At 48.7% G+C, this 22,718-nt stretch overlaps 7 protein-coding genes across 7 annotated transcripts; 3 read left to right on the forward strand and 4 right to left on the reverse strand.

Moving 5' to 3' along the window:
* Window positions 1-1,967: 1,967 nt before the first annotated feature.
* On the forward strand, window positions 1,968-3,071 carry AO090023000688 (putative short chain dehydrogenase; the record flags this gene model as incomplete). The annotated part of the gene is made up of 3 exons (XM_001821154.3): window positions 1,968-2,183; window positions 2,251-2,589; window positions 2,760-3,071. The coding sequence occupies 3 exons, from the start codon at window positions 1,968-1,970 to the stop codon at window positions 3,069-3,071; spliced, it is 867 nt and encodes a 288-aa protein (XP_001821206.1).
* A 3,614-nt stretch (window positions 3,072-6,685) lies between these two features.
* On the reverse strand, window positions 6,686-7,431 carry AO090023000689 (uncharacterized protein; the record flags this gene model as incomplete). Its single annotated transcript, XM_001821155.3, has 2 exons — window positions 6,686-7,083; window positions 7,209-7,431. 2 exons carry the CDS (start codon window positions 7,429-7,431, stop codon window positions 6,686-6,688), a joined length of 621 nt encoding a protein of 206 aa, XP_001821207.1.
* A 285-nt stretch (window positions 7,432-7,716) lies between these two features.
* AO090023000690 (putative oligosaccharyltransferase subunit ribophorin II) lies at window positions 7,717-8,870 on the reverse strand (the record flags this gene model as incomplete). The annotated part of the gene is made up of 5 exons (XM_023235717.1): window positions 7,717-7,750; window positions 7,827-8,062; window positions 8,113-8,397; window positions 8,449-8,647; window positions 8,725-8,870. 5 exons carry the CDS (start codon window positions 8,868-8,870, stop codon window positions 7,717-7,719), a joined length of 900 nt encoding a protein of 299 aa, XP_023090713.1.
* Window positions 8,871-10,476: 1,606 nt separating this feature from the next.
* On the forward strand, window positions 10,477-12,756 carry AO090023000691 (putative GPI-anchored cell surface glycoprotein; the record flags this gene model as incomplete). Its single annotated transcript, XM_001821157.3, has 1 exon — window positions 10,477-12,756. One exon carries the CDS (start codon window positions 10,477-10,479, stop codon window positions 12,754-12,756), a length of 2,280 nt encoding a protein of 759 aa, XP_001821209.3.
* Window positions 12,757-14,690: 1,934 nt separating this feature from the next.
* Window positions 14,691-16,159, reverse strand: AO090023000692 (histidine phosphatase family protein; the record flags this gene model as incomplete). Its single annotated transcript, XM_001821158.3, has 2 exons — window positions 14,691-16,044; window positions 16,113-16,159. 2 exons carry the CDS (start codon window positions 16,157-16,159, stop codon window positions 14,691-14,693), a joined length of 1,401 nt encoding a protein of 466 aa, XP_001821210.1.
* A 1,868-nt stretch (window positions 16,160-18,027) lies between these two features.
* On the reverse strand, window positions 18,028-19,050 carry AO090023000693 (uncharacterized protein; the record flags this gene model as incomplete). Its single annotated transcript, XM_023235718.1, has 1 exon — window positions 18,028-19,050. One exon carries the CDS (start codon window positions 19,048-19,050, stop codon window positions 18,028-18,030), a length of 1,023 nt encoding a protein of 340 aa, XP_023090714.1.
* A 184-nt stretch (window positions 19,051-19,234) lies between these two features.
* Window positions 19,235-19,971, forward strand: AO090023000694 (uncharacterized protein; the record flags this gene model as incomplete). The annotated part of the gene is made up of 4 exons (XM_023235719.1): window positions 19,235-19,506; window positions 19,742-19,771; window positions 19,844-19,887; window positions 19,949-19,971. The coding sequence occupies 4 exons, from the start codon at window positions 19,235-19,237 to the stop codon at window positions 19,969-19,971; spliced, it is 369 nt and encodes a 122-aa protein (XP_023090715.1).
* Window positions 19,972-22,718: the final 2,747 nt, after the last annotated feature.

The following is a 22,718-nucleotide window of genomic DNA, read 5'->3' on the forward strand; positions in this document are numbered from 1 at the left end:
CCGAAAAACTGGGGTTGTCATTTCCAAATGCACTACAATTCCCCGGAAGTTCCCAAAAGGGTAAGTAGCTTCCACTTCATCAATACTGAGAGTTGTGTTCCATCGCCTCCGGAAGGGGAGCCCTAGCGATGCGCCACACTCGACTTACCAAAATTCTGATGGTCACACGGTACCTTCCCGGATCCATCTCGGTTGGCGGAACTGATAAATCAATCTCCTTTATCATCATTGCTAATAATAATAATCCTGTGTATGATGTTGACTATGTCTATAATACTATGTGTGAATGTCATATGATATGACCTAAATTTAGACCACTCTTTTGGTCTAGTATGTTGTGTACACAGTCCCAATACCAACTCTTTTCTTGTGAACGATCAGATCTATAGTGAAAACTATTATCGCTATGGACAACTGCATCAAATCTCGGTTGCAATAACAGAGCCTCAGGGTGTTTGATACTGCCAAAGATCAGGGATAGAAAAATTAAACTGGAAACCTCTAAGAAAACGCAAATTGGCCAATAAGAAAGGCTCGTGAAATAGCTAGAGGTACTCCGTACTGCAATAAGACCAGTGACTTGAATAGTATCATCCTGTACATGGCAAATCCGAAGAGATTCCAAGCTAGTGATAGTTGTGTTTGGTACCAGAAATCTCAGTGTATCCTAGGGAACCTAGATCACTCAGGATATCATAAACTTGGCCAGGGCCATCTTCTGCATACTGCAACCTGCGTGTTTGATGAGTGCCAATAAGAGATCAATCCTACTGTCATACTCGATCGGCACCTTGACGGTAAGATTGGCAATGGAAACCAGAGTGATCTCCGAGATGCCCCGTGATCACCTCCCCAGCCGCGCGGGCTGGTTCATGAATGTTCCAGGGAGGGAATTGTTTTTCCAGAACAAAGTAAATGGCCCCGTGACCTGCTCCGACAGCTCTTGCCCCAGTGTTCTCGACCGCTTGCTTACCGACTCCTTGGGGACTGCCCACCTCCAAGCCTGCCTTAAGCTTCTTCCGTCCGCCGAGCCGGTTTGCCCCAGCCCGGGTTGCCCAAACAAGCAAACCGAGTCCGCCACTAATAATCGCAAACTTCCACAGCCATGATACGTACCCTATGGTATCTAGTACCTGAATTTTATTTTATTTAATTTTTCAGTGGTACTATTGTATTCTCGGCGCAAGATAGCGTGGTTGTGATAAGTGATCCTCGTAGGGCATCTGGTTAACTATGATATCAAATTGTAGTCATCAGCCCGTCATGCTCGCGAGAACACCTGAACATCCAGGTTAACAAAGTTGACCTTGATTTACTTTAGGCAGCCTCTTATTTCGAATCACGTATCTGAGCTCATTACTAGATAGCATTTTGATGGGTTTGTTTGGGGATCATTACGATCGTAGGTTGTGTACTAGCGCTGAAGGTATAGCCCCCGTCCAGGGTATTAATGCCTCCATGCAGGATTAAGGTAGGAATATCAATTTCATAGTAAAACGTGGTGATCAACATTCTCCTTTCTTGCCACGAAGAAAGACCAAGTGACCACTGATGGTGGGCCGAAGGTCTTCAGCGTCCATGCATTCCCCCGGGTCTGGACCGAACCCACCATTCATGCTCCCTCGCAGCCTTCCTAATTTGGGTACCTTACCAACTTTTTGTCTGCTCACATGAGGCCTCATGACTCTCCCGGACCCAGAGTCATTCTTTCCCCTAGCAGTCTCCAATGCCCATCGTGAAGTATATAAGTGTGATATTCCTCGCCGTGTTGGAGTGACTGACTAGACATCATCAATTGAATCTCTCTTCTACTCACTGCGCTTCATTTCTCTACCAACCTCAAAGTGAAAGGAGACTTTCAAATCATTCACAAAATCTCACCACCTGAGCTTTACGCTTAATTACAGTTGATCCTACCTTTCTCGTCAGATACATATTTCCCTCAATACGTGCCCTCAAACAGCACAATGTCTGTCTCCATTGAAACCCACGACATTGCCCCCGCCGCTCCCACCACACAGGCGGCCCCCTGCCTCGGATTTAAGAACAGAATGCCTGAGTTCAGCTTGGCTGGAAAGGTCGTCTGTGTTTCTGGTGCTGCCCGTGGTCTTGGTCTAACTCAGGCTGAAGCGCTTTTGGAGGCCGGGGCCAAGGTATATGCTTTGGACCGCCTGGAGGAACCCGTAAGTGATTCCTTTTAAGTTACCCATCAATATATCGAGAACACGTCTGATTTTTTATCTGGGATAGTCCCCTGAATTCTTCGAAATCCAAAAACGTGCCAAGGAAGAGCTGGGAACGGAGCTGCAATACCGTCGCATTGATGTCCGTGACACCGAACTTCTCGACAGTACTATCGAAGCCATCGCCGATTCCGAGGGTCGCTTGGATGGCTTGATTGCTGCGGCAGGCATTCAACAGGAAACTCCAGCCCTCGAGTATACGGCCCAGGACGCCAACACGATGTTCGAAGTCAACGTCACTGGTGTGTTCATGACTTCCAAGGCCGTTGCTAAGCAAATGATTCGCTTCGGCAATGGAGGTAGCATCGCACTAATTGCGAGCATGAGTGGTACTATTGCCAATCGGGTACGTTCTCATCTTACCTTTGATTTGGCTTCAATAAGAATTTCCCCGCCCTTTGTGTCTTTACGAGCCTCGGGTTTCACGAAACTTGTCCCGCTCACGCCACTCCGGCTTCCTCTTCATGTCATTGGTTGCTACCCTACATTGAAGTTACTGACTGGTCTGCCTCTTAGGGTCTTATCTGCCCTGCTTACAATGCTAGCAAGGCTGCAGTGCTTCAACTTGCCCGTAACCTCGCCATGGAGTGGGGCCCGTACAACATTCGAGTCAACACCATCTCGCCCGGCTACATTGTTACTGCCATGGTTGAGAAGCTCTTCGTTGAGTTCCCTGAGCGTCGCGAGGAATGGCCCAAACATAACATGCTGGGACGTCTGTCTACCCCTAACGAGTACCGTGGCGCTGCCGTCTTCCTTCTCAGTGACGCCAGCAGCTTCATGACTGGAAGCGATCTACGTATGGACGGAGGTCACGCCGCTTGGTAGTTGGCATTTACATGACTCTTTGTTTTCCTTTGCATATTTCTAATTTTATATCATCGATTCTATTGCATGGCGTCAGGAAATCAAGCGTGATCGGATTTGGATTTGATGGCCTTGTCATGATTCTTGTATTTTGGCATGCTTGGGGCTGATAGGACGATGCTCGGTTGGTGTTTCAGCGTTGCTGTTGCGGGATCAGGTCCTACTCGATTAGGTAGAGCGACATTGTAACTATACATAATGCACGAGACTTAATTTGGGACAAGTGAACAGTCCGCCTGAGAGTAGCAAAAGTTTGATTGACGACGAACGTTGCGAGGGTAATCCTTGGAGGGTCTCGACTGGCAATTAACGAGTAACATTAAGTAAGTTTGCATGAATCCTCCTCCACTTAGTGCCAGATCTGACAATATATTGATGCGCGTGTTCGCACATGACCCACTGGGCAATTCTGGACTAAAGCACCACTTGCGCGGCGTTATTCAAATTCCTACGAATGAAGTGTCCAGGACACAGGGATTTTGCTTCCGACTTCCCGGCAAAACGAGTACGCATCGATACCGTTCATGATACCAGCCCCGCCAAGAAATCGTCCATCCGGGGGAATCCCCACCCGTCAAAGTCAAAATTCCCCCCACATTCATCCCGGACCACAAGAACCACGCTCAATCGTGATGGTATCCATGGTTATCCATGTCATGACATCAAGACCCCTGCTATCTTAAACCGCTCGATACAGTCATATCAATCACGTTGTTTGGAGGCATGGATTAAGCTGTCTCCTTTTGCCGCTCAACTGGAGCCAACAGTCCGGATACGGGTGATATCCGTACCTATCCAATTATCGTCAATTGTTGAGGATGCATGATGTCTTCATGACCACTACTGCGATCGAAAAATTGGGGAACTTCCCGGTATTGCCAGAACCGACTTACTTCTCCCCTCTCACCATTCAGTGGATTGTCAGTATTCAAGGGATTACCCTTTGGGGCCGTTTACAGACGTAGTAGAATTTGGAGTCTGGGGTAATACTAATCACAGGACGAGATTGGTATAGCCTGCCAGTACCTACATCTTTCTGTAAGTCATTTAATAGGCTACACAATATAGTCCAACCAAGGGGAGCCAACACATGACCGGAAAGGAGAAGATAGGGCTCAGACTTTTGATGCCTAATCCTCGATTTTTATGTAAGGGATGTATGCTGACTGTAGTTTCGTCTCTTTTAGTGGTTGTTGACTTGCTTTAGGCGATCAATGGCGATGTCACGTTGGTGGTCGTGGTAAGGCTCAAATCATGTTCACGTGGATCACCTTGTTTCGACTCGAACCCGAAGTTAACTGGCTCTCGGTTGTATTCGGGACTATCTCAATGCTGAACTTCAATCTTAGTTTATTAAAGCCTCTATAGCATGATGTGATCTCATAGGGGTTCTCTATCTGCCCGGAACCCAAATCGACGCCGAAGTATTCCCGTGAGCATCTAGAAGATGTTTTAGTGGGATTATTGCATATCATTTGATCTCAGCAATATCATCGGATAAGTCTTGTTATCCAAACAAATGTGCATATTGATGGATGTCTTTTGTATCTTGCAGACTAATGCCTTATGAGTCAGATCTAGGTTTGACAACACATCAATTTGCGAGGCTAATACTACAAGGACCTTGTTTGGTGTCGTGATGCAGGTTTTCCAGCTATCTGAGTACATTTATCGAGATGGCTGCTTATACATCCTGACTAAACTACGTGGATAAGGGGTGTTGAATGTCGTAGGATCTATCGGAACTGCCTGAATGGGCGTGATCTCGTGGTTTTGATGTGTACCTGAAGTCAATGTAGCTTTGACTCTGACACTGAGGGTGCATCTTGAAACAGGAAAAAGAAAGGGTGGATGAGTCGGGATCCTATCAAGATTCCCTGGGAATTTCGAAATATGGTTGTCCGTGGCTTTCGAATGGAAGAGGCGTGACCTTTCTGATACACTACTGCCCAACGGATATTCGAAGTATTCTTCTGCTTACGCCAGCAAGCAGAACTCGGATGTTGATAAGGGTAACCCATGGTTGGGGTATACACAGATGTATATTCTTTTTTCTGTGAAATTCGTTGTGCCTTAGACTAATTGCGTTTGCATATTTGTACACTCAGGCATTCTAAACACCTATAGCATCTGTAAACAGTCCGACGACCGATGACCTGGCTATATTGAGCCAAGAAGCAGAGTGACCATTTCTCGGTAAACAGAAGATTACGTTGCGCGTTATCAAGCCAACCTATAGAATCACTATTCCTTACTCATCCTACAGTCAACCACCTCCCAATCAGGCCATCCCTGAGCAGTATCCTTAGTAAAGGAGATAATCGTCCTGGTAGACGGCCATAACACAGCAATTGTAGAATAATTGTAGCTCATATAAATCGAAACCATCCATCTCCCGGTTCTTACATTGTTAGTCTCTTGCGTTAAGTGTTCGAACAAGCCCTACATTGGAAATCCGTAAGTGAGAGCCCCAATCCCAGCATGAGTAGACTATTCAGCTTGATGACAAGTAATTCCCCAATAAACTCTACAGAAATGTTTTGGCACGAGCCTGTCTCATATCGAACTTATACCCCATACTCAGGAAGGTGTATCTATCTCTAAATGTGGTCTGTACTCACCTAATGTACAAGACGAAGTCCGTCAGCAAACTGCAGAAACCAGCCAAGTATCATAGAAAGAAAACATGCATCCAAAAGATAACTCAGTACATGATCTTCGAAGTCAATCAATAACCTAGGAGTTCTGGATGGTTTGCTAGCATGTTTGAATGGAGATTTCATGGCTGTATGAACCGTTGTTGTTGTTGTTGTTGTTGTTGCATTGCAAGCAAGCAAGCATGATTTATCTATATATAACGGCAAGTAAAATAATGCTTTCTCTCCAAAATGCCCATCGGGATAAATACAACGGTTACTCATCATTCTTCTAGATAGAATAGCAGCTTCTTAATGCTGGAAGACTACCCAGAGCAGGATGCGCGTCATGGAGAGCACGGTTCAGTCCCGAGACTCGCATTGAGATTGAGTTTACGAGTTGGTGATGGAATGCGGAATGGAGTTTTGCGCATAACACCCGACAACTACATTTCGTTATACGATGGTTCTAGAAGAGTACTTTGGGTAATAGCGGCAGATATATATTCTGTATCCCATGTAGATTCTGGTAGCGATAAATCTCAGTCAAGTAAGATCGACATCCTCCCTGCCGCCGGATACTTACTTCCGCAGTCGACCCGTGGAATAGGAGATTCTAATTTCATACGTGTTATTGGCTGAGCCCCCGAAGAATGAAGACCCACAGCATCCGTATTCTTGGGATTCGTCATGAACTTTTTGATGTCGTTGTTTGATACCGTTATCTATCTCGTAGGGACACCTTTTAAACCCGCTTTTAATACGCACATACTTTCATCAATGTCGGTGTATGTCTGGTCCCATGATAGAAGCTAGACCAAACACCAGTCATAGATTGGGGAGACATACAGTCAACAAAACACCCACATAAAACGCCTCACAATCGTAGCTCATACTATACAATAATATACAAGTCCCAACATCCCCTACTCAACCCAATCAACCAACCTCCGAGACAACCCCCTTCTCTCCCAACCGATCCACAACCCCCTTCTTCAACCGTAAGAGCCTCTCAATCTCCCCCGACGGCATACCCTGCCGATCCCGCATCGACAGCGCCTGTCGAATCGTCAATGCATCCAGATACTCCCGTCCCGTAAAACCCTGTCGTCCGGTCAATTCCACCTCTCGCTCTGCGGCCTTAGCAATCTTCTGGCGCGCGGTGACTACCAGCAAAGCCGGATTCGCCGCCCGGGGAAAGACGGTTTGAACGGAGTCCCCGCGCTGGGCTCCGGAGGCGAATGTGCTGGAATTGGATAGGGTCGGGGCTGGGCTAACGGGGCCGATGCCGCGGAGGGATGCGGCGAAATCGGGATCTCGGCCGTCGAGGTCGATGGCTGCGGTTTTTTGGTTAGTTTGTGCTGGGGTTGTTTCATCTTTGAGGGGGAGAAGAAAGAGCGGGGAGAAGGGAAGGGTTCCGCCGGTGGCTTGTCCTTGTTCTCCGGGGGGATAATGAACGTACCGTTTGATTTTGTAAGAGACGGCTGTTCTTTGGAATGATATGTTGGGCCAGTAGGAGCACGGGTCTTTGTTTCCGGTTCCTTTGGCGGACGGGGTGCTGAAGCAGGGCCGGGAGACGGAGGCTTTGATGGTGTTGATGGCAAAGTGGAAGGTTGTTTAGGGTATTGGCGCCGTGAGACTGCCTGCGCGGCAGATCTCACGGGCTTCGAAGATGATGAACCCATGGATGGGTACTGGATGCCGCAATGGCTAGCGCGTGCGGGGTGGGAATCGGCAATGTCGATGTTTGAGGCGTGATGAACCGGAGAGAGCTTTTGGTGATGGTTGAATTGAAACTTCACTAGCCGAATTGGTCAATGCCTTGGGTGACGTCAGCCATCCATGCGACAACAATTGTTTGTTTACTGCATTTAACTGTTTCAATAGTGTTTCTTCTTCTTATGATTTGGATCGATTCTCTCAGAAATACAATGTGCGTATTTGTTCTATTGACTTGCTTAGGAACTCTGTTACACATGCTGAAAACGAGGCTGATACAGTAATCTAGAAGACAATACAGAAGACAGTATTCAGTCGCATCGAAAGTTTTGCCAGTAAATCCAGTATCGGCCAGATTTACCGAAGACCATCAAGGCGTCTGCCTTGCACTTCACCCAAAGCGCGACTGCCACTGATGAATGCGACCGTGCCAGCCACGGCGACCGCAGGAAGGATCTGGAAGAGTGTCCAGGACCGATAGTACAAGAAGAAGATCCCTTCGATCGAGAGAAGAGAGCCGAGGAAGACACCGTGGGAAACAGGGGATGCCTTCAAGGCTTTGGGGAGGTGGCAAACGTTGGCGCCGAGGAATAGCCACTGGACAAGTTAGACTAGCTATGGTCGAAGGAGAGTAAAAGGACACTTACCACACCAGCAAGAACGGGAAGAGTGCCAAGCACCATTGCCACAAACGCGAGAGTGATGACAATCGGTGGGCTTCGGGCATCCTCCTTGAAAATGTGGTGGATCTCAGGAAGCTTTCCGTATCTCGAGACCTCAACTGTCGGGACTGGCTGATCGGGGTTCCGGGTAACGGCCAACTTGAACGCAGCGCCATTGTAGGCCTCCGCGCTGCCAAAAGACCCGATCAAGAGCTTTGCGTCGAGAGGCTCAGCCAAGGAGAGAAATTGAACAGGAAGGTCCTTTTGAGTCTAGAGCCAGCGTTAGTCATGCCTAACAACAGTTGTCCCTTCCGAACGTACCAGCTCAACCCTCGATTTGCCATTTTCCTTCACATTGAAGGGATAAGAGATGTCTAGTCCGGTCTCCGGGTCTTGGAGGAGGAGGAAAACCTGGTGCGCGCGTTTTCCGGAGCTGCCTTCGCGGGCTGTGAGAGTCACCTTCAAGGTGTCGGCACTTCCGAGGGAGACGGGCTTGGTGAGGGCCTTGTTGTCGGGGATACTGTCAATTCAGTCCAATGTTAGCCAATTTCCATTAAGTAAAAACCAAGCTATAGAGTAGTAGACAAGATCACACACTTTTCCTTCAATCCAGAACCGACTCCAGCGCCCTTGGTTTGAACTGACACGGTGGCATCAGTAAACCCCCACGCGGATGCCGCTGCGGTCGGGGCGGCAGTAAAAGCCAGCAAACTGAGCTGGAGGACAGTATTCCACAACTGCATCCTGATTGAGAGATAGACACTTGAAACAGACCAAGCTGGACGGGGTGGAACAATTGCGACGTAGGTGTCCTGAATACATCGGCCTGCGGACGCAAGCTGAAGAAACGCTAAGATAAGCGCCCGCGGCTTTGGGGCAAGCTGCGGTCCAGTGACCGACCCTCCGCCTTTGCAAGCCCTAATTTCCCGGAGTCTTCAAGTCGGCCTGCCAAACAATTCTTCCTCGCTTTACGATCGGCTTGATGGCTTCGTCAACTACTGCGACAACCCGCTAAATCGTCAAACACCCCGATAGTCACTCCTTCACCTTCGCATAATGTTCTATTTTGCGTTTATCTAGCACCGGGAGCGCCCCTGCGACTGCAGTACGCCTTACGTTAGACCTCCTTCGCCTCCGCTACACCGACGAGCCACCCTGTGCTTAACCCTCGGACGCCGTCTTGAAAGCCGTTCTGGTCGCTATCGCTGTATTGTCCCCCGCTTATTGGTACGTCAGTGGACGTTATATATATCTCACACTCCCATATCCTGGATTTGACGGCGTTCTGGTGTTTCCAGGAGTTGCCGCTCCTGCCTGGGCCCAATTCGGAACCAGCTGTTCAGTTTGGCACAGTTCGCTGATTTTGCCTTGCAACACAGGAATAGACAGGATAGCTTGTACTGAGAAAATAAGCTAGTCGAGAAAGCGATCCAAAAGAACCAACAATACCCCGCTGATCCTGGTGAACCGGTAAACCTCGCATTCGAAGTGCCGATGGTCGAACTTTGCTAGAAACTGGTGGGCCTATTGTTTATTGAGGAAACCTGAGGAATAAAGGAGGCTGCTTGTAAACGGCAAAAAGTGAGGCAACTGTTTGAGACTGCTGTTGTTCGTCTTGTTTGCTTAGGGCTCAGTGCACAGTCAACCCTAGGCGGGGGTTGTCAGACAATTCACTCATTCGTATTGAATGCTAACAACAACAAAAGTGGCTGGTAGATCTTCTGTTACTCGGGGAGAGGCCTCGCCGGCGCCTTCGCTCCTGGATTCGGCTTCTGTAAGTGTTTTACTACCTCTCTTTGTCTGCATTATCTCTGACCAACTATAAAGAGAAACTCCCGACGAAGCTCTTCTCGCGCTTCAAGGAAAGCAACGCGAGAACTTGAACTCAATCTCTCTCATCCATCTCGTTTGGCAGTGTCTCTACCCCCAACCCCTATCACTTCCTCTTTTGAAGAGGCGTTGTCGTCAACACAGCGTGCTAAGAGACACCGCTCTGTCAACTACTACGAAAAGACGCCAAAGTCCAAAGGAGCCGAGACTCCGGACCAGAAGAACGCATCGTTCTCAACTCAGCCATCAGGCAGCGCCTCTAGAAAGAGTAGTCGTAGTCGCAAGTCCGAGAACGCTGACAAAGACGTTGTCAAGGCGCGTGATTCCACGGGTGACCAAGCTGTCACTCCTGCCTCTACCTCTAATCCCAAACGCAAATCTCAAACTGAGCAATCTACCCTGCACACATATCTGCAGAAGAAGCCTCAAGAAAGGCGAAAGACCTTGACTACACAAGCTGAGACATCTGATAAGAACAACCCTAAATCTGACTCCAAACACGACCTCAATTCTCCAGCCATGGGTGCCGCAGTATCTAGCAGCCGCAAGACTAGGAAGTCTATCCCAGCTAAGCTGAACGGCATTGAGAGCACTGAAAAAGCTACTCCTAAATCTAAATTGGCCACTCGTCTCTCTACTCCTGTCTCTCGCAAAGACCGCAAGTCTAAGAGTCTTGTCGAAGCTGAGCAAGTGCCCAAGTCGACCCCTCGTGTCAAGCCAGAATCGACCCCAGCTGTGAATTCAATGTCTAAAGCAGACAAATCCCAAGCCTACATAACTGCAGACCCAGTTACTCCAGCTGAGCGGACTCCTGTCTCAACCCCGAATGCCACAGTAACAAGATCCCGTCGCAGAGACCGCAAGTCTGCCAGAAAGTCCATGGCAGGTCGCTCGCAACTGGCGAATGAATCGTCTCAAACAGATACTGCGACCAATACTGATGCCGAGGATCGCAAACCAGTCATTCAGGACTCCGACAAACCTGCTTCTCAGGACTCGGATAAGGGAAGCTCGGAGCCTCAGCAAGCAACCAAGAGACCGAGCAATACTGTAACCCTGAGTCTGGGCCGCAAGTCTCTCGAGTCTTTTGTTCAGAAAACTCTCGAGTCCGCCTCCTATGGCAATGAAGTCGCTGATAGCGTTGAGGGGACCCCCGTCCGCGTGTACGATGATTCTTATCATTTTGATTATGATACGGATATGTATCGCAACAATTTCGGTCTCGATGGCCAAATGGACACACCGGCCTCACCTACAAGCTTCTCCACAACTACCTCCACCGGCGCGCGAATGTCCGGCCGGACCCGAAAGCCTACTATCAGGGCATTAGAGTCCCTCGAATCAGAGCGGCGTTTCCGCCGACCCCGGGCCCAAACGCCCGGAAAGGCTGAGTCGTCCGCGACCGGGAAACAGAGTGACAAGGCACCCAACGGACAGAAGGATGCTGAGCAGCCGAAGACAGCGCCAGCAGAAACTACGCAGGTGCCATCTGCCACCCCACAGCCAGATGTGGACGCCTTTGCCCGCCGGATATTTGAGTTGGCCGCGGCAGCCGTTTCAGACGACTTTGTGCCGGCGCCTGAAGCTGACACCTGGCTCGAGCAGCTGCGAAAAGAGTACCAGGGCAAAGGGGATACGGAGGTTGCCGCAGTTGCGGCGGTGGTTGAGGGAGAGAGTAGGCCACCCTCGGATGACCAACCTACTACAGAACAGTGGACTGACGAGGATGGTTGGACGCACACAGGTCAAATTAATCAGTTTGGAGAGGAGTACGTCGTTGTTGGCCCTGATTTTGAGTGGTACAGGCCCAACAATACGTACGGGGACAAGCAACTGCCCGAGCCCCCTGTGCGCCTAAGGTCCCTAGAACAGTCCGAGAAGGATCGTATTTTCGGCTTTCCACCACGTATTGGAGAGCGTAACCTGCCTCGTGCAACCAATTTTCCGTTCATGATGGAGGACGTTTATCACGAACGGGCTAAGATTAAGGCCCGCGAGGAAGCCCGGCAGAAGGGCATCACCGTTGACAGGTCGATGTCAGTCCCTCAGATTGAGGCACTGATCGACCGGCACAGCAAGAGCGGCAGCTCGCAATCGTCTGAGACTCCGGCTCCAGCTCCAGCTTCCGCAAAGAGTTCGAAACCGGACAGGCCCGCTGGGTCCCGGAAGCGACGACGTACGGAGCCCGCTATCCCAAGCGAGGCGCCCTCAACCAATGATTCCACCACAGAGAGTACACATAAGCCTAAGAGAAGACGCAAGAACACGGTAGGAGCATCGGCACCGACCCCGACTGAAACAGAGCCTTCATCCGAAAAGCCCAAGACCCTCAAACTCAAACTCATCTTCTCGAAACGTGAATTGCCAGCAACTCCTTCTGCTTCCAACACGACTAACACATCTGCCAAACCGAAGAAGCGCCCCCATTCCGAAATCGAGACAGACGGCGACAACGCCGCCAGCAACGGTCCTTCGAAGAGCCCTAAAACCGCTTCATCCAATCCCACGACTACCCCCAGACGCCTCCTCAAGCTCTCGACCCCGAAACAAGGACAGAAGGAGAAGAGCAACGCTGCTCCCACCTCCACCCCCGAAGTCCCCCCTTCCGCTGATCAGAATTCGCTTACAACCCCGGGCGGACGTCCTCGTCGTCGCGCAGCAGCAGCATTGATGGCCGAGTTTCAGAACCACAAAGAGGAAAGGGCTCGCAGAGCCAACGCGCGCAAGAAAACCAACCCCGATAATCCCGATGAGCCGAATTCCAGTCAGGCTTCTGGCTCCTCCGCGAAGCAGCACTAGTGGCTGACCATTCTACATCTACCCTCTGAATACGATAATTCCAGTCAACGTTTCTTTTTCTTCATACGTCCTAGCCCATTTCTAAGTCCTCTTTAATCCTTTATTCAAGTGGCCACAAGTCACACCCTGATTCATTAGACATTTGAACTATCACGGCGTTATGAACGGTCATCGGAACAAGCATAGCGAAAATTTTTCAAAGATATGGCAGGCAATTGCACTGGCGTTTTATGTTTGTTTCTTTTTTTTTTTTATTTTATATTATGTGAGAGGCTCTTGTGGACTTTTCTTGCAGCTGTTATTCGTGCTTTTACTCCCACTCGTGTGTTGTCCTCCGTCTTGTTCACCATGGTTTATGACAAGGTGGCTGGACTGGACTGAACACGGTACTTCCTCCTCCCCTGTCCTCAACACAGGACAAGAGAAGAGAAAACGGGACTGTATTATTGTTTCATTTCTTCCTGTACAGTGACACTTGCATTTTCGCATTTATTTTTGTTTTCCAATGTACGCGCATACGCATAGCAAATCCGAACCAGAGGAAATGGCCAGGATTAGAAGCAATTAGTTTACTTTGCGGGGTTTAATGGTTATCTTTCGAAGCATGTTCCAGCATAGGATTTCTTACAATCAGCCTGTGGAATCAAGAATGGGACGAATTGAATTGATCTATCGATAAACATCACATCCATATACATACATACCCCAGGAAAAGATTGATAGGAAAAACAGTTGTAGCCTGAGGCATCAATCCGAGAAAGGAAACGCAAAGAACTAAACTACACCTGACTTTTCCGCCTCCAACCCATCTTCTCATCAATCCACATCACTTCAGAAAGCACTTCCACATACCATCCCGAACCCAATTATATCTTACAGTAGAAAAACACAGAAAAGAAAAGGAAGAAAGAAAGGAAAAAAGAAAGGAAAAAAGAAAAATGTCCAACCAACAACCCCGCGTAATCATCAACCCGCAATCCCTTCAACGACCACCCCATCCACCCCGGCGCGGTCCACAAAGTGTACGGGATATTCGGCAAACGAAGGAATATAAAATTGCTGCTAGACGGTATGTTTCTTATATTTATATTTCCTTATTTATCTCAAGATGAAGATATGGGCGAGTTTGTGGACTCGGATTGACCATTAACTATGCTCGTGTTGAATTGGAGATCATCTGATATTGACAATGTGATAGATGGCTTTCAACGATCGTGGCGTTGCCTATTTTGATGTATACTTCTTATGTGCTTTATGAGAGGAGTGAGTTCTTTTTTCTTTTTCTTGTTCTTCATTCAATTCTTTTTTTTTTTGTTCTTTTAATCCTTGTTTTTGTTTGGGACTGGGTAAAGGAGTGCTGATCTGGTTGTTTAGCTTATTTGAACAAGAGCCAGAAGCATTTGGCTCGGCCGTCAGGGTCTGGGACTGAGGAGAGGAAGGATGGGAGTGCTTGATTTAGTAGTTTTGGGGGATGGCTTTTTCTTGTCTGGTTTAATTGTATATTAGTTTGTGGGATTGGGGTATTCATGAAATGTTTTCTTGGTTGGGATGTGTTTGTTGTAGGGTCAGGTTGTATTTGTATAGAGCTGGTTTGTGTTAGTATGGTGTAGGTTGTTGTTTAAGACCACTTTGTTTGGTTTGGTATGGTGCTCGTTGAGATGTTTCTGGGGGTAAGGAGATGTGTGCTTTTACTTTTTCATGCGAGGATTGTGTAGAACATGTTGTAGATGATGGAGGGAGTATGATGTCTAAGGATGAGTGTCTATAGCTGTGATTGTGATCTCGATGAAGATGCAATGATATTGCTTTTTATTGAGTGGGTATCGCTGCTCTTTGTGTACAGTTTTGTGTATTAAGTTGCCTTGTATGAATGAAGAAAGTCTGAAAGAAAGACAGAAAGAGTAGAGCGGTGACAACTTGAGTATATCCCCAGCTTAAGCAAAGCACTCTCCCCAGTTTCCACCCGATGTAACGAAGCTCAGTCCTTCGACGAAATCGTCCCGTTTACACCGGCCATACTCATCAGCATCACAGCCTTGCAGCGGAATGACCCGGTCGTTGACCAGTACGCGGACGAGAGGCTCCTTCTCATCCGTGCACTGCATCATCTCGACGTAGGCTCTGGCCCCGAATGGAACGGTCCGGGCGGATGAATATCCGTTCGTCTCCTCAGTGGACTGCACCGAAGTCTGAGAGAGGGGCTCGGTCGTATTATACAGACCAAGCGCGAAGAAAACGGAGGTCATCGTGTTATCGTGCGAGAAGTCCGCATAGAGCGTAGCATTCAGCGGGAAGGTGGCGGGATTTGAGTCCAGCGTGGTATTGGTGGTGGTGTGATCCTTAACCGGAGACTTGGTCAGGCGAGCGATCAGCTCGTTAGCGAAGCCGATGCCCTGCGCAGGTCCGAGAGGGTTTCCTCCACCGTAGCCGTAGTACTTAGAGACTGACTGCAGGTAGTCATATTGTGCCCATTCTTCCTGGGTGAACAAAGCGCAGAAGGGGGATAGCCGACTGCCGTCACGGGTCAAGGCGATGGTGTCGAATGAGCACATGTCCATCAGATAAACCACCTCTTTGCTGGAGAGCGTGGTTCCTGGGAGGTCCTTCTCCAGACGCTCAACAATCGAGGGCGTAAAAACAGCGGTGAACTTGTCCTCTGCGTCATCCCCTGTTGTGCTGTTCTCAAAGGCCGTGCAGAGACTGTGGTCCAACGTGTTGTTGAAACCCTCGGTCTCAGTAATAACTACGTTGACAATAGGAGCAGGCTGGCCCCGCTTAGACTTAGAGTCACCAAGCTTTGCCTTCTGGAAGCCCTCGATGAATTTCTCGCCGGATGCGATTACCCGATCCGAACCCGATGCCCTAATGAAAGGAACGACGTTCTTGGCGAGCTCCTCATAGCGCTGGTAGAACTTGATCCCCGAATCCACCAACTGGTTCTCTCCAAAAGGCGTAAGGTCATCGGCGCCGAGGGAGTAGTTGTAAGATTTCAGGAACGCATACTTCCCGGAGAACGAGGTAGCATTATGCTGGACGGCCTTGATGAGCTTGGCGTACTTCTCAGACTTGCTCTTCGTTGGATACCGTGCACCGTGACGGGAGAGCACTTGGGCAAAGGTAACCTGGCAGTGGTCCGGAACGTCTTCGGACAAGGAAGACTCGTCGTCGACCGAGAAGTAAGGCGAATACTGGCCCCACAAGTGAGAGACCCCGGAGAAGCACTGGTAGCCTTCGTCAACGGTATTGCACGACTGTTGTCTCGGGCTGGTCACCGGAGTGCCGGTAACACTGAATGAAGATCAGCCGCTGTTAGATTAGGGCATCCACTATAGGGCAGCATCTATGGGTGAGCTTACCTCGAGAGAAGGAAGGTAATGGGAAGGAGCACGCTAAGGACCGCCATGATGCTCACGATTGCAACCCTTTTACTGTTAGACAAACGACGGAACAACCCCTCCACGCGGACGGGACGGTCCTCATATAAGCCCTTCATTTCCGTCTCATGTTGATCCCAACCGGAGACCTTGTAACCCTAGCGCAGCTTACGATCCCGCGATATCGGACGGAGATTCAGCCGTGGTGCTAGTGAAGCGGTAGTGTAGTGGGGGTGAAAGAGGATAAGCCTGCAGTGTAAGACATGGTGTCCGATCACCCATGGTTCTTAGGAGGTGCTGATGGGGGAGAATATACGAGAGAGAAACGTCGAGGATAACGTGAGTTGTCTCTGTGACGCTGATAGGCTGTGTTGGGCCCACGTGGTCGCGGGAATGGTGACAAGTGTGCCTGAAGGAAAAGAAAGGGAGACGCAGGGTTCCATAATCCTAGACATCCCTTCGGAATCCGGTCGGACTTCTATTCAATTGAAGTTAAGATCTGTGGTTCAAGCTTGATCAACTCGTACAAGGCGACGGTCGCAATGATCCACTTCTAACGAGCGGGAAGCCGTTGCTTTAGCCGGTTTGATATTGATCAGCCACGGGTTATCAATCAGTCAACTACAGCCAATACACTTCCCACGCTTTGCGCGAATATTCCTTCGAAGTCTGGTTAAAGATGGTTATTTATGTAATATCCTTTTTTCTTTCCTCTTTTTCCTGTCGAATTTTTTTTTCTCTCTCTCTCTCTTCTAATATTCGCCCTTCCTTAGTCTCGGGACAACCCGTATATTCCAAGTCAAGATGTGGAAACCTCACGGAGAGCTACAAGATTCACATGGCCGTCAACAAAGACTGGAATCGTCGGGAAAACGCACCAGACAAAATGACAATGCTTTAATGCTTCAGTAAAACAATCTAATGACCTAATAAAATCTCGTTGTGGTGCTGGGGGCCGCATCTGATCATCTCTACCCGTGCATCTCATTTGATAACGATCATCGTCGGTTGTCGGAGAGTCCGACAGAGATCCACAACGGTTGTTGACATTGCCTTGTTTTTTTCTTTTCTTTCATTTTTTCTTCATTTCTGTGCTTTCGCTCCTTTTTCCCGTTTTGCCTGAAGTCTTCAAATATTCTCATTTTTTTTTTAGATGTATTTCTTGTTCTTGTTCTTGGGCAATGATATTGTACAGCTCTATGGTAGATACCACAATCCCAAGTTTGAGTAGCCAAGTCTTTGAAACAGTAATGGGGAGATCGCTCTCAGTTGCACGCTCAAATCCAAATCAGAGCCGTGGTGGTATCTTTCGTCTAACGGGGTCCACGGTCACAAGCAAACCAGAACAAATCCAACAACACCGAACAGCCCAAGATCAAGGGACGCCTCGCAGTTGTCACCTTCCAGGTGCCATGTAGAAAAGAAATTCAGCGAGGCGAATCAGATCGACGTCAATGCAAAGCGGACAGACTCCTTTCCAACATTCTCAACCAAAATGAACAGGGGTAAAGCAAACTATAAGCAAGAAGGTGAAAACATTGAGAGCTAAAGCAGACAAAATATATGCAGGAATGTCAGGAATCCAGTTCGCACAAATCAATAAGAATGCTTTTCGCCGTTCGAATAATCCAAAACCTCCATGATGATCGCACAAATGACACAATCTCCTCCAATGCAGTATGATTCTCGCCTCAGGCGGTGTATTGAAATATGGTCAAGTAATTATTTCCGCGGATCTCCTTAGATGCCAAAATGGGCAGCCGACGAGCCGCAGGAGAAAGAATGTTAAAGAGAGACGGCGTGCTCCTTTCAAAGTCGCACGGAGATCCCCTCAAAAGAAACAGAGGGAAGCTGGACATAAGCTGGGACATATGAGCCCAATGTCTTGCTTCCATCATCAAGTGCGTGTCCAAGGCCCAGGGAACTGTGGCAGTGATCTTGCCTGCTGTTCGTCTGCTAGAGTCCCTCGACTTGTCCAGCTACCAGTTGATCTGGTCGCCGATGCGGGCGGTGGCACTCCGCTTGGATCCACAACTCGCTGTGTGGTGTCTGTAGTAGGCCACGCCTGATGGTCACGATCCGAGGGTTGAAAGGAGCGTGGAGAGGCTGGCCGGGCCGGGATTTGACCGGAAGGCGCCAGACGGCTGACGTGCTCGCGGTAGAAGTCCCTCTCGGAGCGGTAAAAGTCGCGCTCTTGCATCAAGGCCCGAATCTCTTGGGCCTGCCTCTGCAGTGCTTCCGTTTGCTTCCGGATTTCATCCTGCTGAGCCGTGATCTTCTGCTCCATCTGCAGCTCGTTTCGTTTCCTATTGCGGAACCTCCTCGAGGCATCGCTATTGGCCTTTCGCTTCTCGGCCTGGCTAGACGAGCCAGATTTCAGGTCTAGGATGCAGGGGATCATCCCGGGGTAAGGGGGATTTTCCGGCTGGGAGCCAGGCAGGACGACGGGCTCTTCACTCACATGCTTGTGCCCTGCAACTACTGAAGGCAGTCGGCTGACTGGCTCCATCTTCGTATGCGGAGTGGAATGCATATATGATGGCGCAGGCTGTGGGCCAGAAGCAGGAGTAGCCGCAGGAGACGACCGTCCGAACTGACTAAAGGTCGAGATGGGTGTCGTAGGGCTCGTCTCCTGGGGGCTCGGGTTTGGTGTCGGATTAGCACTTGTCCGGCGGCTATGGAAGGTTGGTGTGGAATGCACGGACACTGGAACAGGCTGTTGATATCCTGACACGGACATCGGCTGCCCAGTTACCGAATCCACAGGCAAGGGTGAACCAGGCGCCACGGTATATGTTCCCGGGCGTGTTTCTTGAACTAGTGGAGACTGGGAAGCACTCGCTTTTCGTGGATAACCGACTCCAGAGCTGACAAAGCGAGCTGATGGTGAAACGGGAGTGATGATCTGGCGGCTCCTCATGCCTGGAGATGTCGATAGGCGCTTTGCGTGTGTTGAAGGAGATGGGAGATGTACTGTTGCGGGAAGGAGATGTTGATGAGACGGGGAGGTTGAGAACTGGTCTCCCAACCCTTCCCGACCAGTTTCCGCAGAAGCGGATACTGATGGTGCTTTCGCCGGGGGGTTCAAGATAGAGTCGACTCCAATGGGACGAAGCTGGGTAGAATTCAGCGGGGGCTCCACAGGGGTGGAGGGATGCCACGAAACAGGCCGCGGACGTCCAGGCTCGCGGCCGCTCAAAGACGAATCCTCGTCTACGAAAGGGCGTTTCTTCTCCAGGACACAGTGCTTCTCAGTTCGAAGGGCATCTTCTGATGAAGGGCCTGTCACTGGAGAAATCGGCGACATATGCTCCGAGTCTCTTTCGATGGACTGCCGCAAGAAGCTGGGGCATGGCGGGGCCCCCCCTCTCTCCAGGTGAGCCGAAGACTCGGGAAGGGAAGAGCGAGAGAGGGCACCTGTCGGTTGGGTGAGATGGTAACCAGACAGCGAATGATAGTGATGAGTGGAATGCCCCGGGTTGGAGTACGGGGTATTAGTCAACACACTGATCGCTAGGGTCGCCACGGTGAAATGGGAGAAAATAAATCGGGAAGGTTAAAGATGGATAGAGACGGGCTCGAGGAAATTATGCAGCTTGATCCCTCGGTAGAATCTCCTCCGTCCTGGGTAGTCTTGAGGTGTACGTATGGAAGCAACAAGCCACTGAAACCACGATTAATCACACCCGTAGTTATTATATGTAGTATAGTAGTGACGCCCGTCAAAATGATATAAAGTCCGAAGGGAAGGAAGAGAGTAGGATTTATATAGTGTTCAATAAGAGGGATAGAAGGAGAAAAGAAATTACAATCCAAAGATAAAATAAAAGTAAGTTCTTAAAATCAAAACGGAACAACGCAAGGGTACCTGTCAGAAGGGTCAAGTACAGAGGTAACGAAGTGGAACAGCAGACTTAGAGGTGGGAATTTGAGGAATAAAAATAAAGATCCAGAGGACAAAGAAAGAAGGTCAGAGAGTCGAAACAGTGATGAGCAGAGGAGAGATGGATATTATTTCTAATTACTATTTTTTCTGAGTCCGGAGGGATGCTTCATATTCACGCTGCCGTTAAGCAAGCAATCCGGCGGTGTGCAAATGGTGAGTGGGACCAAAGTGATGATGGGTTTGCGTTAAACCACAGGCGTGACATGGGAGAGTAACAAAAAAAATTAAATAAAAAAAGGGAAATTTAGAAATTAAATTAAAAAAAATAAAATAAAATAAAATAAAATAAAATAAATTTAAGAACAACTAAGACAAGGGACCCAGAAGAGCTCACGCACTGAGAATTGGGAGTCAGAAAAATAAAATAAAAAAAAGCAGTTAGTTAGGTGCTGCTACTCCGTACTCTTAGAGTTGTGTCTAAAGGCCCCATCGCAACAGCCTATTACCAGGCATACTGTACTACTAACGTACCTAAACTCCGTCTTTGAGGCACATACATACTTATACAGGATACCTAACCTAACCTAACTTACTACCTAAAAGGCCCCCAGGATCTTAATGCATGTGCATGGACTGTTAGGCCTATTCGTACATGGATTAGGTACACAGCCGGGTAGGATTACAGACAATCACCTTCGTCATTACACACGCGGTACTGTACGAATCGAAACCACTCAAGGTACCGTACGTACGGAAGCAATCACGGACCAAAAGTACGGATACCACTACTACTACCACTAGAGGGGAACGCTATGATGGAGCCCGGGGAATCGGGAAACATTTAGTTGCGGTCCTCAACGGAATTCCAGAATGCGTTAGTGGGTGATTCTTTTGAAAATGGGATTGATTGTATGTATCCTTAGTCACAACTAATTAATTTCTTTTCTAAATTCCTGGGCAATCGACTGATAATCCAGGAGAGTTACACCTGAAGTGGATCTCAACCTTATTAATATGAAAATGGCAGATTCCATTAGAAAGTAGGCATTTGAGTTCATTGTGAAAGACTCGTCGCTGCACGTACAGGGCGTACAGTACAGGCCGAAAGCCCTACCTGCAGACCTAGTTCTGGGTATAGGAGGGACCTTGAGGCGATGCCTTGACAATAAGAAGAGCTCGCCTAAAAATTGTACCCACCAGAAGATGCACTAAAGAGTGGCTCTTGAGGCTGGGGAAGATGCAAGTGAATTAGAGGCGCCGTCACCATGGTCGTGGACAGGATCGGTGGAGGCCTGAAATTACCTGGTATCATACTAACCAAATGGGTATCTCTGAGGGACCGGAAGGTATCCATAGCGACCTTTCCTAGTAGTGTCCCATGTATTAGATACTGTCTACGGAGTATACATACGTACGCACGGGTTGCTGCTTACCGCCACTATGGGTATGGGAATTCCTTTTTCTTTTTCTTTTCTTTTTCTTATATCTATTTTATTTCATTTTTTTTTATAATAGAGGAGGCCTATATATATAGATATACAAAAGCAGAGCGGACGAAGAGTAGGAAAAAGAAATCAAATGACAGACTAAAAGCTCTCTTACAAACATTAACCCAGTAGTTAGTTCAACATTCAGCACCTATTTGAACCTTAAAAAAGAGAGGCCACGGGAATGGGTTTTCAGCTTCGTCTTGTCCTAAAAGGATAGTCTTACCAGTGTCTTGGAACGCTCTGCCACAGAGCTAATGTCTCACTGCTCTGTCACTTTCTCCAAAGATTCCCCGAAATCCATACGGCTCCGGCAGTTACCGCTTGCATTTAGCATTTGTTCTTGGGAGAAAGAACAACCTCTCTCAAAAATCTAAATTTCCTCGGTGCTTCTACTTTGCCTCGGGACCGGTTATATCAGGTAGCACTAAGGGCCCAATCCTGTTAAGAGGAATGTCTGACGTGTGACTGACTCGTGTTGTTAGTTCAACCGATGATCAAGATGATTTCATAATACAAAGAATACCGGTAGCTTCACCTCCGGCTGCCGCTAGTAGTGACTGGCTGGCCGTCCATGGCTCTGGGTAGTCTCATCTGGCCTGTGCTTCTATCCGTCCACCCAAAACGATTAAGTTTTGACACTGTGAGGCAAGTCATTGCGAGTATAGCACCCAAACAAAGGCTGGAGCCGAAAAAATGGGGCGGAGACGATGGTGTCCCATTTTGGATCAACAACTAATTCGAATCACAATGTTGTGCATGCAGGGTAGGGTGCTTCACTTTGGCCCCAAAGTTTGGCGAGTCGTGATTGACAGTCTAAGGGTGCACTAATTGACTTTCTAAACCTCTGCTGATCGCCGTTGCCCTTCTCCTTATTGTTTGCCCCCACCCTCCCTCATCTTTTGGTCCTGACAGTTGCCCTCTCGCAAGTCATAGCTGGATCCATTCCCTGGAGACGAGGCACCTATACCGCCGGGCACTTAGCAGGGCTTTTGTTTCGAGTTGTTCATCTGCAGCACAGAAAGTATTGGTCCCGGTGGTACACTGGCCCCTCGAATCAGATGAATCATCAACAGGGGGTGAGTATCGTTGACTTCGCCTCTCCTGAGTGGTCCACGGGGTAATCCTGCTTATCCATTCCGTCTTGATTGTGCACTGAAAATCGTGTTGAAGCGGAACCTGATATATGTTGTCTCGGCTACGTCATTGGGCATC

The sequence above is a fragment of the Aspergillus oryzae genome, chromosome 3, assembly GCF_000184455.2.
Source record: "Aspergillus oryzae RIB40 DNA, chromosome 3".
Classification (NCBI taxonomy): domain Eukaryota; kingdom Fungi; phylum Ascomycota; class Eurotiomycetes; order Eurotiales; family Aspergillaceae; genus Aspergillus; species Aspergillus oryzae.